Below are 17261 nucleotides of genomic sequence, written 5' to 3'. Positions count from 1 at the left end.
CAACTAACAAGCAGTGTAAGAATTTTCTGCACTTTTCCATATTTGAATATTACTCTTGGATCACAAAATCTTTTATCTACATATTTAAATTCTAAAGTAGCTGTATAAGGTCCATCTTCAAAGATAAAGTCACATGAGCATCAACTTAAGGTGAGAAATGTATATGAAAAATATGTTACACGTTGAAAGGTGCGTGTATAAAGCAGTGTAAAAAATCATTCATTTTATTTCAGGAAATGAAGAAATGAACAGACCAAAATATTTGATTAAACATAGTTTTTTGACTAATTATATTTTTTTAGCACTCTTCCATCTGTTTTGTCTGCTTGGGTCACTGAGATTTCCTCTGGGTCAGGCTGCAGGTAGGGTGTCATCGTATAAGGCAGAAAAGGGTATCTTTTGTCCTCCAGCAAGTAACAATGTAGTGCCCAGTAATGATTCTATTTTATAATACAAATATATTAAAAATAAACATTGTGTTAAGCAACATTTGCTTTATAGTTTTTTTTTTTTACTATATTTGTGTTATACACTTGAATCATTACTTCTTGAAAATCAGCCATTTAGCCTCAACATAGTGATGAGGTGGGGTCATCACATATGAGCTGGTAAGTGGAAGCAGCAATAAGTTTAATAGTTGAAACACCAAAAGATTAAGGATAGAAAATTAAGTTGTACCTGCACACTTATACTTTGGACAAATTTTATATTATCAGTGTCCTTTAGTGACTGATGGAGCTTTAAAATCAGCTGCAATTAATGCACACAATAGCATTTAGAAACCCTGAAAAAAATATTATATTAAAAAATGTAGGTTTGTGTGCGTGAATGTATATATAAGAACGACGTCCTGCATCTTAAATTAAATATATATTTTCCTACAAAAGACAAAGCTGCCACTTATAATATTATACAGAAAAATGTGAGGGTGCAGAAGGAGAGAAAAAACACAAGATCTGTAAGTGAGATTCGAACTCGCTCCGTTGTTCTTTATCGACGCACTGTCCACTACGCTATTCCCGTGCTCTGAATCATCTGTGTAATGATACGCAGTAATGTATGACCAAGGAACTGTACAAAAGTGTAAAAAACAGTTCAGTGCCAGGCATACTGTACAGGTGGTCCTACTGCCACATTGTACAGTTGCCTAAAATGCCCTGACGCGAATACAAAGAGCTGCACTGAATGTTTTTTATTGTAAGCGCAGACCCGCGGCTTGTCACATTTGATTTCAAAAAGGTTTGTTAAATACATTAACATTATGAATTTGGTTATGAAAAAAACTATGCACTTATAACCCTCTCACAACGAAAAAACTTTTATCTGTGTGTCCACATCCATAAATATTCTCATCAAAAGAGCACGCAATGCTCAGTAAACTCTCTGAAACCGACAAACTCTGAAACATAGCAACTTACTCTCTGAACATAACCTGCTCCGGAGCAGGTTATCTTCAGAGAGTAAGTTGCTATGGCTACTTAACATACCCAGAAGTTACCTCCGATTTTGGAACCAAAGTTGAGGTTATCCACCTACTTACTCTCAAACTTACCCGGGTATGTCACATAACCGGCTTTCTGGAACAGCCCCCAGGCTGATATTTCAGTTGTTAACACTGAACAGGCATATCGAGCTCCAAGAATATAAATGCAAAGAAGCAGTTTAATTAAGCACAAAAATGATAATCACATATATATTCATTATTTTTATCTGATACTCTGATTTAAAGCAGTAATCTAAATATTATTTCATGAAAATGTATACCTGAAGGCCATCTTCCAGTCGGCTTGCTGCTTGAACAAGCCCAAAGCCTCCTCTACCCAGCAGAACACCAAGTTCATAAGTGGATGAATTGATGACTTTCAAAAGATAAGTCAAAGTCAAAGTCAGCTTTATTGTCAATTCAGCCACATGTACAAGACATATAGACAATCGAAATTGCGTTACTCTCAGACCCAAGGTGCTTAACATTAATATAAAATATATATAAAAATAGTAGAGTTTAAGAAAAAGAAAATTTACAGTATATACATTGCACATAAATGTGGTCTAAAAATATACATAGGTAATAAAATTGTAAACAATACAGTGACATTAAGGGCATATTGCAAATGAGTGCAAAGTAAACCAGAGTTGTGCAGATAAAGAACAGTATAGTGCAAAAAGAACTTGTAAACATGATAATTGTGATAAAGTGACAGTGTCATATTGGGAGGTAGTATGTTGTGTCTGCAAAAAGTGAGATGAGTATGAGTGTGTGTGTGTGTGTGTGTGTGTGTGTGTGTGTGTGTGTGTGTGTGTGTGTGTGTGTGTGTTTGTGTGTGAGTGTGAGTGTGTGTGTATGTGTGTCAGAGTCCAGAGGTGCGAGGGGAGGAGGTGCGTGGGAAGGGAGCGGGGAGCAGAGCTGGGAGAGAGTTCAGCTTCCTGACAGCCTGATGTATGAAGCTGTCTTTCAGGCCCCGTTTACACTAATGCGTTTTAGTTTGAAAACGCATAAGTTTTGCTATGGTTACGCCATCCGTCCTCCGGAGTTCTCGAGCGCCGAAAACGGAGCGTTTCGAAAACGCTGTAGAAGCCGTTTACATTCTGAAACGCTGCTGCTCCGTCTCAGTGTGGATGATGGAAAACGGAGACATCTGAAAACGGAGGCGGGGCTGCAGACATTCGCCTCTCTGATTGGGGCTTTTCCTCATTATTAAGTAGCCTAACACACACAGTTCAGTCCTGCATCTTGCATCTGTAAGTTCAGACTTCGCAAGTTTGATCAAGGCTGCAGTCTCTTCTTTTCAGTTTGATATGGAAAAGAGACTATACCGAGGACACGGGTAAATCTTTAAAGGGAACAGTGTACTTTATAACTTCATTCACATCACCCTGGCTACGTTGTTTCACTTTCTCAACAATAAAATGTAAACATGATATAAGGAACTGCCTATTTCCATTTTAATATTAACAATTAAACAGACAGCAGAAATGTTGAGGCGTCGTGCTGCATATATGAGCGTCATCTTCACTGTGTGGATATTTATAACTAAACGGAGCCGATAACAACTGTCTCCTTTCAAATTCAGTGAAAATACACGCCCTCTCTTTTGCTGAATATCAGTTTTAATAATCGATAATGGCCATTATAACAGTATAACATACAATAAGTTTATACATTATAGGAAATAAAGGCAAGCGATCAGTCAATATACAGAATGTACGTGCTTACATTAATCATTAACTTATCTTTGCGCTCAGCCAAAACACGTTACCTGAGAACAATAATATATTCCAATGCCCAAAGTCAGGGAACATGTCGTTAGATAAAGACAACAAGATGAATGAAATATCCCGTTTAATAAATATAGTGAGATTAGATCCAGCGGGAGATGCTTGATGAGAAGTCCGACTAGTAGAGCTCTCATCTGGGTAGATGGGCTGCAGCGCTTGCCAAAGAGTGTGTGTGGTCACGTGATGTGCGTTTTCAGCGTTTTGGTGTGGACGGAGAGCAGTTCAGAAACGCTGGGTAAAACGCGAGTGTGGACGCGGATCGTTTTCATTCTAAAACGCCGTTTTAAAACTAAAACGCACTAGTGTAAATGGGGCCTCAGTCTGTTGGTCCTGGCCTGGAGACTGCGCAGTCTCCTTCCTGATGGCAGCAGACTGAAGAAGCTGTGCATTGGGTGGGTGGCATCTGCTGTTATGCAGAGGGCTTTACGGGAGTTTTTAGTCCAGGAGAGATCCTCCTGGATAAATCAAAGATGCTAATATAAAATGTCAATCAGTAGAGAGTTTATTTAATCGAAGGCTATTGTCTGATTCACACATAACAGGACTATTTAAATGAAATGTAGTAGTTTGTTTCGCTGATCTTCTCTTCTTTGATCTGAAACAGAAACAGAAATCGTGTTATTGTCATCACACAAGCTGCATAAAAAACAAATATAGGCAACATGCCTAAAGTAAAGAAACTGGACATTAAAGAACAGGTCAAATAATTTCAGCAAAGATATATACACTAGATATCGCATACAGACCCTGAGCGTGCATCAATACAGCCGCCACATTTGTACAGTGCTCTCAAGGACAAAAGTCAACCGCACTAGTCAAGATTAAAGCCAATGTGAAGATGCTGGGCATTAGCGCTGTGTACGGGTGTAGTAACGAGCAAACAAGGAAAACAAAGCACAAAGGCAGAACAATTCATAGGTAAGATTAAATTTTTTACGCTTTTGTATTTTACGAACTTTTGTGCTAAACCAGTAGCATTATTGATTATAATACAGTCTCTTACTGCACTGACCATAACGCAAAGTAGCACTAACTCACACTAAATTCTATGCTTATGCTAGTTTTGTTGAATAAAATAAGCAAACAATGCAAAATAAATATGACCACAAGATGCTGCGGTGCTAAAAACTTGTATTATTTTCGGCTAAGTGAACGAGTCGTTCATAACGGGGGATTCATTCACAAAAGAATAGCTCCCTCCATTAGAATAAGAAGTGAAAGCAGGCAAGGGGGTGTGTTTCAGGACACGGATTAGATCAAATTTAACAGGGAGGGAGGATAATACATTTCCATGCACACAAACATGTTCTTTTTCAGGAATGTCCGTGCGGTCACTTACCCATTGATGTACAAAAGTGATGTAAAATTTCCGGAATTTGAAAAAATTTGCAAAGGCCTACTAACCACTGGGAAAACTCCCGATCATAGATATATGTGTATATGTCTATATACCTCCACTGCAACTTGGTCCCATATTAATTTCAAAGGAGCGCTGCCCTGTACTAAAATAGCGGCTCTATTGATGCATTCCTTCCAATAGACATCGATAGCATAGGCGACATCTAATGTAAATATCTATGTCATTTCAGAAGCTTTTATCATACAGCAACTTATTCTCAGTGCAGTGTATTAGTACTGACTGTACAGCTTTCCATAAACCTGTAAATCTAATGCCTATTACCTACTAGCTAATCAAATCAAATCAAAAATAAGTCATTAACATGTATTTACCTTAAGCCAGGCATGGAGGTTGAGGCGTTCCAGTTCAATCCGCTCTCTGGGGTCTGTCTTGAGACAGCAGCGCATAAAATCGCAGCATTCTGTACAGAAAGAAAAGAGAGACATATGATTATTACATTGAAATTTGTTGACACTCAAACGATCTAGATCTGGGATGTGCAACTTTGCTCTTGGAGGGCCGCTATCCTGCAGAGTTTAGCTCCAACACTCGTCAAACACACGTTTCTATAGCTTTCCAGTGATCTTAAAAGCATTGATTAGATGATTCAGGTTTGTTTGATTAGTAATGGAGCAAAAGTCTTGCCATCCAGGATGAAAGTTGCCCTTCCCTGATCAAGACGATCATCCTTTTTAAGCCACAAGTTAATTTGTTGTTCTGTCTAAAGGCAGACATACATGGTGCGAAGATTGTAGATTATGAAGGTCAGAAGATTATATATAGTGTCAAAAACATGGACATAGGTAGACATTGCTTTCAGAGTTAATCTCTCTCTCATTCTCCCTCTCTCTCATGTATTAGCTTTTGATAAAAATCGGGAAACCAGTATACCTGATTTGTGAATTATAAAGTGAAATATACAGTTAAAGTCATAATTATTAGCCCCCTTTGATTTTTTTTTTTTATATTTCCCAAATAATGTTTAACAGAGCAAGGAAATTTTCATAGTATGTCTGATAATATTTTTTCTTCTGGAGAAAGTTTTATTTGTTTTATTTCGGCTGGAATAAAAGCAGTCTTAAATTTTTAAACACCATTTTAAGGACAAAATTATTAGCCCCTTAAAGATATTTTTTCCCAATAATCTACAGAACAAACTATCATTATACAATAACTTGTCTAATTACCCTAACCTGCCTAGTTACACTAATTCACCTAGTTAAGCCTTTAAATGTCACTCTAAACTGTATAGAAGTGTCTTAAAAATATCTAGTAAAATGTTATTTACTGTCATCATGGCTAAGATAAAATAAATCATTTTTTTATCAGAATAAATCAATAAATTTATCAAAAATAAATCAGTTATTTTTTATATAAATTATGTATTTTTCAGTTAGAGATGAGTTATTAAAAATATGCAATGCAGCAATGACCATACTAGCATCAATGATTTCCACTTCTCCTGATGGGAAAATCGCATACAAATTCATACAACAGCAATATTTCATGCACCTGCCTTGAGACTAAAAAATTACAACTGTTCTTTGCTGAAATGAAGATCTCACCTTCTGACAGGCCTTCTATGTCTTTTGTCATGATCCTGTTCAGTTCACGTAATGTTGGAAATTTCCAGAAAAGCATTACAAACAAGACTAGCCCGAGAGACCACACTGTCGCTGGTTCTCCGTGGTATTTGCCAGTCATCTGAAACTCAGGAGGGCAAAACTCTTCGGTGCCTGGAGGAAAGAGATTTTGTTCAAATCAACATGCCATTTTTTAATTGAATATCCATTATTACTATGCAAGAATTCATTTGATTGAGAGCTTGACCCACTCATAGTCAAGTATGAAAAGCCCTCAACTCATCACCACAGCTTTCATACATACCACAATAGCCTGTGTAAGCCTCATCTTGGAGGATTTCTCCGCACCCGAAGTCAATCAATTTGACCTCAAGGGTGTCCGGGTTGATCAGGAGGTTCTCCAGCTTAATATCTCGGTGTAACACTTTTCTTTGGCAGCATGTTTGAGCTGCGAATACCGCCTGTTTCATGATAAACCGAATGGCATCTTCTTTAATGGGGCCAACATAGCTTTTTATAAACGCGCTCAGGGGCTGACAGGGTATGGGCCGTTCCAGAACCATGAGGTAGAAGCCCTGTTCCACCTGCCAGTCCAGAAGCTCAAGAATTTCAGGAACCCTTGGGCCTTGATTGACAAGGATATGAAGAGCAATTTCTGTTGGAAGTGGTTGAGCAAAACCATCCTAGAAGAAAGAAAGTTTGGAATGACATGAGGGTAAGTAATTAATAACATAATTTAATTTATGGGTGAACTAATCCTTTAATGTTAGCATGACGTGTTTGAAATGTAAAATTGTGAGACTGAGAAGAAACAAAAAGCACAGTCTTCTTACAATGCTGATGAGCTTCGTGCAGAACATGGGACAGTGTTTCACTGCCACCTGATCAACAAAACAAAAGAATGGATGTTTTAGAATTAGGAACAAAGGAAATGATGAGATAAGACTAATAGGACAAAATGAATGGCTAGATTATTATTGCAATTCAGATTCATACCTGAAGTCCATCATCCAAACGAGTCGCTGCATAGACGGTCCCAAAACCACCTTCACCGAGCTCCTCACCAATTTCATATTTGCGTGAATTGATCACTGTTAAAAGAGAAATCAGATTTGTTGAAAAAAAAATTGACTACACTTACTATTATAGCTGAATGTTAGTTATCAAAAACATTTAAACAATATGTATATTTAAGTCAGTCTGAAGCTTAAACTACTAAACTGTAGGGGTGTAACTATTCGCACCTAACCATTTTGGTGCAGGACTTTAAGTTCAGTCAATGTGTACAAAATATGGACAAAAAGACAGATCAAATCAGGGAAAAAGTGACACTGCTGGATGTTAATTCTCAGCAGCGCTCCCACACATCTCTGTGCATGAATGAACAAGAGTGAGTACAGCACTTTAATAAATATTCAATGTTCCCAGAATTTTAAACAATAATTTTAGGTTCTTGCGTTTTCTAAATAAAGGTGAAAAAAAGGATTTTATTTACACTTAAAAATATAACTGTTGTTTTTTCTGTCAAATAAAATTTGGCAGATTTTTTAGTTTTCCATGCAGCAAAGGTTTTAATAATAGTAGTTGTCAGATTTGTTTTAATGACTGAAAAATCCATATATATGTTCAAATATATGTTTATATTAATTAATGTAGAATTCCCTTTTTCTCACTTTTTATTTACTTGATTATTTTTAGATTATTAGAGCTCTAACTTTTATGATAATATATATTATAACTGATATTAGTAATAAGAATTTTTTTCAGTCACACTTTACAATAAGGTTCATTAGTTAATGTTAATTAATGCATTTACTAACATTAATAAATAATGAACAATACATTTACTACTGTATTTGTTTATGCTAGTTAATGTTAGTTAATGAAAATACAGTAGTTCATTGTTAGTTTATGTTAACTCATCGTGCATTAACTAATGTTAACAAGCACGGACTTGGATGTTAATAATGCATTAGTAAATGTTCAATTATGATTAATAAATGCTGTACATCTGTTGTTAATGATTAGTTTATGTTAGTAAATGCATTAACTAATGAACCTTATTGTAAAGTGTTACCATTTTTTCTTCCACACTGTAATGGAATTGAACAGAACTATATATAGTTACACCCTATAAACTGAGATATACTGTGAATGTTCATTGAATTAGGGAATGAGTGTCAAAGTTGCAAACTGACCGAAAAAGTTTTTCTTCTTCTCAAAAACACGTTCACACAAGTCAGCTAACGAAGGCACTGCAGCTTGAAGGACATCATCCTCACTAGAGTCGGACGTAGCACAGGCTGTAGGGACGTTGTCAATACTTTGAGCTGCAGCATGGTCTGAGATTTGAAGGGTTGGTGCAGTGCTGGGAGAATGGAGGACTTCACTGTGGTCATCAACATGTACTGGACAGCCACTAGTGTTTGGTTCCTCCGCTGACAGGTGTTCAGTCCTGCCATTAATATCTCGACCTAAAAAAGAAAAAACATGTAATGGATGTCAATGGTTACAGGCTTTCAACATTCTTTAATATAACTTCTTTTCTGTCCAACAGAAAAAAAACATGTACTGGTTTGGAACAAGTCGAGGGTGAATAAATGATGGCAGAATATTATTTGTTTGGTGGACTATCTCTTTAAAATGCATAACCTTGAGTTTTTAATAATACATAAGTAAATGTTGTAGTTTGATTAATGCTGTGCAAGTATTTTTAATTCTTATTTCATAAATACAATAACTAAAATTAACGGATGGAACAGTTTTAAACTATTTATCGTCCTATTAAGCTGGATTCTAATCTCTGCATGTTCAGGGTGAAGTTAGCAAACTGACCAGTTATAGTTTTCTCCATATCCTGCTGCTGGCATGACTGTGGCTCAGTGTCCTGAAGAACACGTGCACACAAGTCCGCTAGCAAAGGCACTGCAGCTTGAAAGACATCATCCTCACTACAGTCGGACATGGCACAGACTGTAGGGACGTCATCAATATTTTGAGCTGCAGCATGGTCTGGAGTTTGAAGGGTCGGTGCGGTGCTGGGAGAAAGGAGGACCTCACTGTGGCCATCAACATGGACTGGACAGCCACTGGTGTTTGGTTCCTCCGATGACAGGTATTCAGTCCTGCCATCAATTTCTCGACCTAAAAAAGAGCAAAAAGTATGTAATAACTAAGGATTTTTTTATTCACATTTGATAAACGAAATATTAACACTGAAAAAGTGACACTGCTCGATGTAAATGCTCAGTAGTGTTCTGAATACTGAAACATTGACAAACACATTTATGTAAATGAATGAAATGAATAAATATTCAGAGTGTTCCTTAATTTTGTACAATCCTTTTTAGCTAACTGTATTTTCTAATTGTTTATCTTGCTCTTATTTTGATTAAGGGGTAAGAAATGTAAGAATTTTCTATTGTTTACAACAAATGCAGTACACATATTTTTTTATTCTTAATTCAAGTTAGCAAAAAAATTAATATCATTAATAATGGAACATTATTGTAAAGTGTTGCCATTTCCCTTATTATTTTAACCAGGCAGGCATTTATTTAAAATGCTTTAAACTGTTAATGTTCACAACTGACAAAACAAGGAAGCCATTCTAAGTTTTGCCAATTTTCTCACAAAACATACTGAAATTTAACTAAACCACTTATTATTACACCCCTATTAAACTGCCGTCTAATGATTGAATTGCTTAATGGTGAGTGAGTTAACAAACTGACCAGTTATAGTTTTCTCCATATCCTGCTGCTGGCATGACTGTGGCTCAGTGTCCTGAAGAACACGTGCACACAAGTCCGCTAGCAAAGGTACTGCAGCTTGAAGGACATCATCCTCACTACAGTCGGACATGGCACAGACTGTAGGGACGTCATCAATATTTTGAGCTGCAGCATGGTCTGGAGTTTGAAGGGTTGGTGCAGTGCTGGGAGAAAGGAGGACCTCACTGTGGCCATCAACATGGACTGGACAGCCACTGGTCTTTGGTTCCTCTGATGACAGGTGTTCGGTCCTGCCATCAATTTCTCGACCTAAAAAGAGAAAAAATATGCAATTACAAATTTTTTTTAATTCAAATTTTATAAATGAAATATTATTTAGCCATATCAATGGATACTATAAATTATGAAGTGACTATTTGGGGTTTAGTTTTGTGGTTTCAACATGTATGTGCTTGTTATGCTCTTTGTGTTTTGACCTTACCTCCTACCTTAGTTAAAGCAATGAATTGCAGTTGCATGACAAAGTGAGCGTTTATGCAATGTAAAAAACTGAATGATGATGAGTTTATTTGTTTATTTTGATTTTGTAACACATTATATATTATACTGTAATGCATTACAGATTTTCTCAGTCACTTTGGTATATTTATTAAATCAGAATTGAAATTCTCAAAGCCGCTTGTTTCGTATTGCCTCTATACAGATTGTTACAGATTAAATTAGATACTGCTCATTCGTTTAGTTTATGAGATAAATAAAACTAAAATCTCCTGCATGGGTTGTGATGAAAACTGCCCAGAGATACAAAAAATTGTATAGGCCTACAGGCAAACTTGATCTTTAAATAAGTTTATCCAACAGACGTGCTGGTTCGGAAATATGGAGAATAACTGAAGAAATATACTAAATCAACTGTAGATACACAATCGACTGTATGTTACAGACTTCATAAAACTGATTGATAAAACTAGGCTAATTAAAGATCATATTAAAATTAATAATAAAGCACTTAAACGACAACGAGTGTAGGGCCCTATATACAGACTTTGGTGTTCTTATAACATATGATTTACCATCACTGGTCATCGTGGATGGAGTGTTTTTCTCCACGAGTTCTTCCCCATCTGAGCGGGTTTTGTTGACGGTCCTTTCTCGCAGGACTAAAGCAATTACTCCGAGTAATGTAAACATTTTAAAAGATTAAATAGTCTAAAAAACGAGAACTTTGAAAAACCGATCTATCAAAGAGATAGTCTTCGTGTATTTGCAGACTACCAGATCTTGAGTAATGACGCAAATTCAGCAACACGTCAACTTTAGAACGTGATGGAACGTCAATTGACATTTTTTAAATTCCAGCAACACCAAGCTAAAACGTGATTGGCCAATTTAAAGCATATTTAAAAAATCAGAACAAAGTAATAGACAATAATTTTAGTTTCTTTTTTCGGGTGTTTGTGTGGGGGTGGGGGTGTATGGAGGACAAAACCTACAAAACAATAAATAAATAAATAAATAAATACGCAAATCTTCCTGTCTTCCTTCTTGTCTGTGTGTGTGTGTGTGTGTGTGTGTGTGTGTATATATATATATATATATATATATATATATATATATATATATATATATATATATATATATACACAAACACACTTATGATTTTTTTATTAATAGTTAATTTGTTCCTATTTGTTTCTTATTACTGTTGTATTAAATTACTACAGTATTAAATGTGGGAAATCATTAATTAAAAGGTTATTAGAAAATTAAGCTAATAAACACTATTAAATGACTTGAGTAAAATATTAATATAGTGTTATACATTTGTTACATGTAAAAAGATTTTTTATTACATCTATTGTATTATTGCCTAACTTGCTATTATTTCCTTCATCATAAATTAATCCATTATATAAATTAAACCTGTCCAAATGAGATCATTCAGCAAGGCCAGCAAACGAGTATCTGCCATATTATTGTCAGATAATAATGACTGATCAGCTATAATGACTGATTAAAAACTGTTCACTCTATTATATTGAATGGCGATCGGAAACAATGCTCCCTATTCTATTCGGCCCCGTCTCAATCGCACTATTTGTGAAAATAAGCAAAGTAAACACTATTGTTTATTGTGTACAATATTTTAATCATATATATATCAAAATATATCGATGACGATGTCCAAAAAGACGTTATAACTTTAACATCCGTCGTAACCATATATGGTTTGCCTAGAATGTGTGTTCTAGGTTGTGTGGGCCTCAAACATGTGTGGTTCTGCAGGCCTGCAGCTGAATATTATTGGATCATCCAGCAAGAAGAGGGAGGACGAGGTAAAGTCGACATTTATTTATCAATTATAGCCATTTTAAAGTTTCACTATTTAACAGTTGTGTATTTTTGTAAGTGATTTTAGAAAATAATCTGGTTAAAATGCACAAAACTCCTTGAAGCAGTCTGAGGTAAGTTAACCTCAAATTAAAAATCTTGCAAAGATGATTCTGTATACAGTTTAACGACAAACAACACAAACAGTGGTTAGATCACTCGCAGGTTTCGTTAAAGTTATAACATGTAAGTTACTCACGCGACACAGATTGTGATCATATTAAAGTTATACGTTACGTAGGCTATTGCGTCATCCCAGATAGCAAAATATACTCGGGCCAGTTCCGGCTAGATTGTCGCCTGCCGGAGACTAACCCCTCGGCCCAACTTCGGCTGCCGGACTCGGGCCGGATGCCTGTGGACTCACTGCCCGATTCCGGCCCGAATCAAGCGGGCCAGATGCGGCGGCCGTAAGCGAGCCGACGCTGCGCATCCGCGCCGGAATCGGCGCGAGGGTAATGTGCGCTGCGGCCCGGAGCTGGCGCGACTCCGTATTTATACACCTTATAAAACCTTTTGGTATTACATTGGTACTTGATATATGGTATTACAACCATTTGAATTTATATAACAGCAAACACAGGCTATAATGTAAACACAAAGTGTAAGCACTGCGTTTAACCTTTGAATAAAGTGCAAACTGCATACATATTCTGTAACGAAAATAATCAGACAAATGACAAAATAAATAAATGTTAAACGTTTATTGATTGCATGAAAAAAATAGTACTAAAATTTTATAAATAATTTTGTAGTGCACAAGAATATCAATATAAAAACAACACAATAAAGACACACAGAAAGATTTAAACAAAAAATCTAAAAATTACACACAAACACAGATGTTTTTTAAAACAACCCTGTTTTCCCAATAGACTTGAATAAAAAATTTGTAAAAAACAGCTAAATTTTATATAAACCTAAATATAGAAACCAATTTAAGATATAGCAAGAAACATCTTAAAAATACCAATGACAATCCGTAAAATATCCAAGTCAAACTTGTAAAAAGTACTGCAGAATTCTGAAGAAACATCTTGAAACATTTTTTAATAAAACATTAAAATAATAATAAACAAACAAATATATATATATATATATATATATAAAATTGCAGAAGTATAGTCAAACTTTTTTTTTAAATAAACTTGAACAAAATCAATTGCACAAACAGCAAGACATGAGTGAGATGATTATACATTTCATATATATACATGTCTTGTGCAATTTTATATTTATAAATTTTATTTGTATTACGTTTATTAAAAATGTATCAAGATGTTTCTTCAGAATTTGGCGCACACACATACATACATACATACATACATACCATACATATATACACACACACATATATATATATACATATATATATATATATATATATATATATAAATGCAAATGAAAGAAACAAATTTTTCAAGTATCAGGGAACATCCTAATACACTTAAAATGTTGTTTAAAAAATAAAACAAAATAGTGATGTAGACATTTGACACATTAGCTTTCTCTTCTTTCTTCCTCCATCCCTGTCAGGGGCAAGTTGTAGCTACCTTGTAATGGATTTTTCCACTTCTTTATCAGTGGCGTGTTATGGACATTTGTCCTTACTCCATCTGTGATTAAAAGATAAACAGATAATTAGTAGTGAACAAGTACTAATGTAAAAAAAAGAAGAAAAAAATTAGGAAAAAAGTAGGCTACCTACGAAGTAAAAAAAAAACAAATAAACTTAAAACACTTTGAAATTAGCAAGAGCTTGAACTTACCAGTTTCTTCATTTGTTCAGGCTGCTCCTTTAGTTGATTTTCAAGCTTTTCCAAATCAAATTGGCCAAAGGAAGGTCAAATGTGTTTACATCTGGAATTTCATCACGTCTGTTTTGGTTTTGTGAGAATCAGGCCCAGCTGCTGCTTTATGACGTTGCATGATTTTAAAACTTCAGTCAGTCGTGCTAAAAAAGAAAAATAACAGATTAGTATAAATCAACCTGTAGCTTATTCTCATACAACCTCTGTAAATACAACAGTGGGTTAGACACTGCTGATATTCTCTAGTTGATCTTTACTTTCTAGCTGCATTAAACCTTAAATTTAGTGATGTCTTCAATTCTTACAAAGACATCACGAGATGCAATAAGTTTTGTCTTGATCTCAAACTGCACTAGAACAAAGACTGTAAATGTTCATAGGTGTACCGAGGGCCAGATGCAAAAAAACAAACGTTGTCGCGGGCCAAATTTTACATGCATCACACAGACACGTGTGTGTGTGTGTGTGTGTGTGTGTGTGTGTGTGTGTGTGTGTGTGTGTGTATATATATATATATATATATATATATATATATATATATATATATATATATATATATATATATATATATATATATATATATATATATATACATATACACAGTTGAAGTCAGAATTGTTAGCCCCCCTAAATTATTAGCCACCGTTTATTTTTTCCCCAATTTCTGTTTAACGGAGAGTTAAACATTTTTTCCCACACATGTCTAAACATATTAGTTTTAGTAACTCATTTCTAATAACTGATTTATTTTATCTTTGCCATGATGACAGTAAATAATATTTGACTAGATATTTTTAAGACACTTCTATACAGCTTAAAGTGACATTTAAAGGCTTAACTAGGTTAATCAAGTTAACTAGTCAAGTTAAGGTAATTAGGCAAGTTATTTTATTACAATGGTTTGTTCTGAAGACTTAAGGGGCTAATAATTTTGACCTTAAAATGGTTCATAAAAAAATTTAAACCGCTTTTTATTCTAGCCGAAATAAAACATAAGTCTTTCTCCAAAAGAAAAAATATTATCAGACATACTGTAAAAATGTTCTTGCTCTGTTAAACATCATTTGGGAAAAATTTAAAAAAGAAGAAATAAATCAATGAGGGGCTAACAATTTAGACTTCAACTGTGTGTAGATAGATAGACAGACAGACAGACAGACAGATAGACAGATAGATAGATAGATAGATCATAACAAGAACTGCTGCTTAATTGAATGCATGTAATAGCGACACCCGGTGGTTATTTATTGAATTACGTTCATTTTTGTATAGCGGGCCAGATTCTATTGATATTTATAAAAAGCCTCGCGGGCCGTAGTTTGGACACGCCTGGTGTACTGGAATGTACAGTATCTGTGCATCTTGATGGTGGTCTTAAGATTTCTGCCATAGTCATTGATGGTGATGGTACTTGTGGTGCTGCCTTGATTTCTGAAATCTTCATACCTGCCTTTTATCCAGCCTCTTTGTTCCAAGTAATTTTTCTTCATCATGGTATAGATGTGTCTATACTGTCCCTTGATCAGATACATTTACAAAACAAAACATCACTTTAGTATAGTGCCAGGGCAAAACTCACAGGTTGTAATAGATCAATGACATAATGTTGACAGTATGTGTTTAAAATAATTGCAAACAAACCTGTTCTGTCTTTAGATGTATGACAGGCGATCATCATCCTCATCTGTCTACCAGTCAGAAATCACAGTTGTGTGTGGATGTTTGAGTCGAGCTTCCTCATATGCATCTATAATGAAATATCACATTGTTGTTAACCTCCCGTAAAGAAAAGTTCAAATCCTGAAATACTATCAAAGTTAATTAATGCATATAATACCTATAGTGTAAATAATCAGTACACAGAAGGTTGCACAAGATTTATTCGGAGATTCATGCAGAGTGACAGCCTTATGAATCTGAGACATAGATTTGTAAGATGGTCAAGCACATGCATTATTCTGTACCCATGAAGATTAACCTACCATTGTGGAAAATGTTTGATGATGATAGCCAATAACAATAAACCATTTCAGCTGTTTGTGAAGCAATTAGTAATGTAATGTCTGAAAAGCTCAATCTATGTTGAACATGTATCAGCAGTTTACAGCTTATAATGGACTTTTAGCACACAACTATAACATGCCTATTCACGTTCAAAAGAGTGTGCCATTGACTTCTTTGGTCGTGATGTGCTGCAAAATGATCTCACTAACCTTTGTTAAACAAGAACAATAAGACTTAACCAACAAATATTGTTACCAATTCATTTAAATCAGAATTTATCACTGTCAATAACATAAAAAACAAACAAAAAAAACATCAAAATCTGCTTTAAGACATTCAGTTTTACATTAACTGACCATTACAGCTTGAACAAAAGATATAATTGATTCACATAGGCTAACACATATAAATTAAAGTGCATAGTAATATATTTCTCTTGGATAATTTAAAGAGAATAGTAAACAGTCGAGTTTCGATCATTTTTCGTGACTAACTGCATAAACAAGATAAACAATAATATTTTATTAATCCAAAACGATTAGTTTTTATTTACACATAATCACAGGATTAATACTGTTGGATAAGTATACGCCTGTACAATGATTTTTTCAACATCCACAGTACTTTATAATGTTAAATCAGGAAAAAAAACACGTTTTGCCTTGTTAGTTAATGGATTAGTCTACAGAAACTTTCTTTAACGCAAAGTTAGAATACACACAAATTCGTTTCATGTTTCTTTAAAATAATTAAAATAGTTTTCAGTTACTACACACGTTACAATCTAACATTGTGTTAGGGACAGGAACTTTCAGACGTGTATGTAACTGTTAGCGTTAGCATACATTAGCTCCAGTCGTGTTTCTTAAAGCAAGTTACATTTCGTATCAAACTGTTTTAAATTACTAAACGCTGTTACAACCAAACACCGTGGAAATGTTTTAAGCTCTAAATTCGCTAATTATACAGTACACAAGCAGTAAAAAGCTTACCTTTCTGACCAGAATCCACGTGAATCTTTGAAAAACCAAACTTTTTCTTCTTGTGATCTTCGTGCCATGGT

General features: G+C 34.9%; 1 protein-coding gene and 1 long non-coding RNA gene across 3 annotated transcripts; both read right to left on the bottom strand.

Annotated features, from left to right (window-relative positions):
• Positions 1-1876: 1876 nt before the first annotated feature.
• On the bottom strand, positions 1877-11328 carry LOC137487971 (uncharacterized). The gene is made up of 10 exons (XM_068214238.2): positions 11066-11328; positions 9993-10301; positions 9094-9402; positions 8457-8732; positions 7255-7349; positions 7092-7139; positions 6563-6941; positions 6241-6411; positions 5008-5096; positions 1877-3871 (listed from the first exon to the last, which is right to left on the bottom strand). Exons 1-10 carry the CDS (start codon positions 11181-11183, stop codon positions 3821-3823), a joined length of 1845 nt encoding a protein of 614 aa, XP_068070339.2. The 5' UTR covers positions 11184-11328; the 3' UTR covers positions 1877-3820.
• A 2631-nt stretch (positions 11329-13959) lies between these two features.
• On the bottom strand, positions 13960-17261 carry LOC137487966 (uncharacterized). Of its 2 annotated transcripts, none has more exons than XR_011006822.2 (5): positions 17191-17261; positions 15836-15941; positions 15641-15711; positions 14153-14337; positions 13960-13999 (listed from the first exon to the last, which is right to left on the bottom strand). It is a non-coding gene; the product is annotated as an uncharacterized lncRNA (long non-coding RNA). The 2 variants fall into 2 exon arrangements; XR_012392805.1 differs by having other exon boundaries at positions 15645-15711.

This window comes from Danio rerio, chromosome 2 (assembly GCF_049306965.1).
Source record: "Danio rerio strain Tuebingen ecotype United States chromosome 2, GRCz12tu, whole genome shotgun sequence".
In the NCBI taxonomy this organism is placed as follows: domain Eukaryota; kingdom Metazoa; phylum Chordata; class Actinopteri; order Cypriniformes; family Danionidae; genus Danio; species Danio rerio.
The sequence above is the reverse complement of the archived record's forward strand: the minus strand, read 5'-3'. Positions and strand labels throughout refer to the sequence as shown.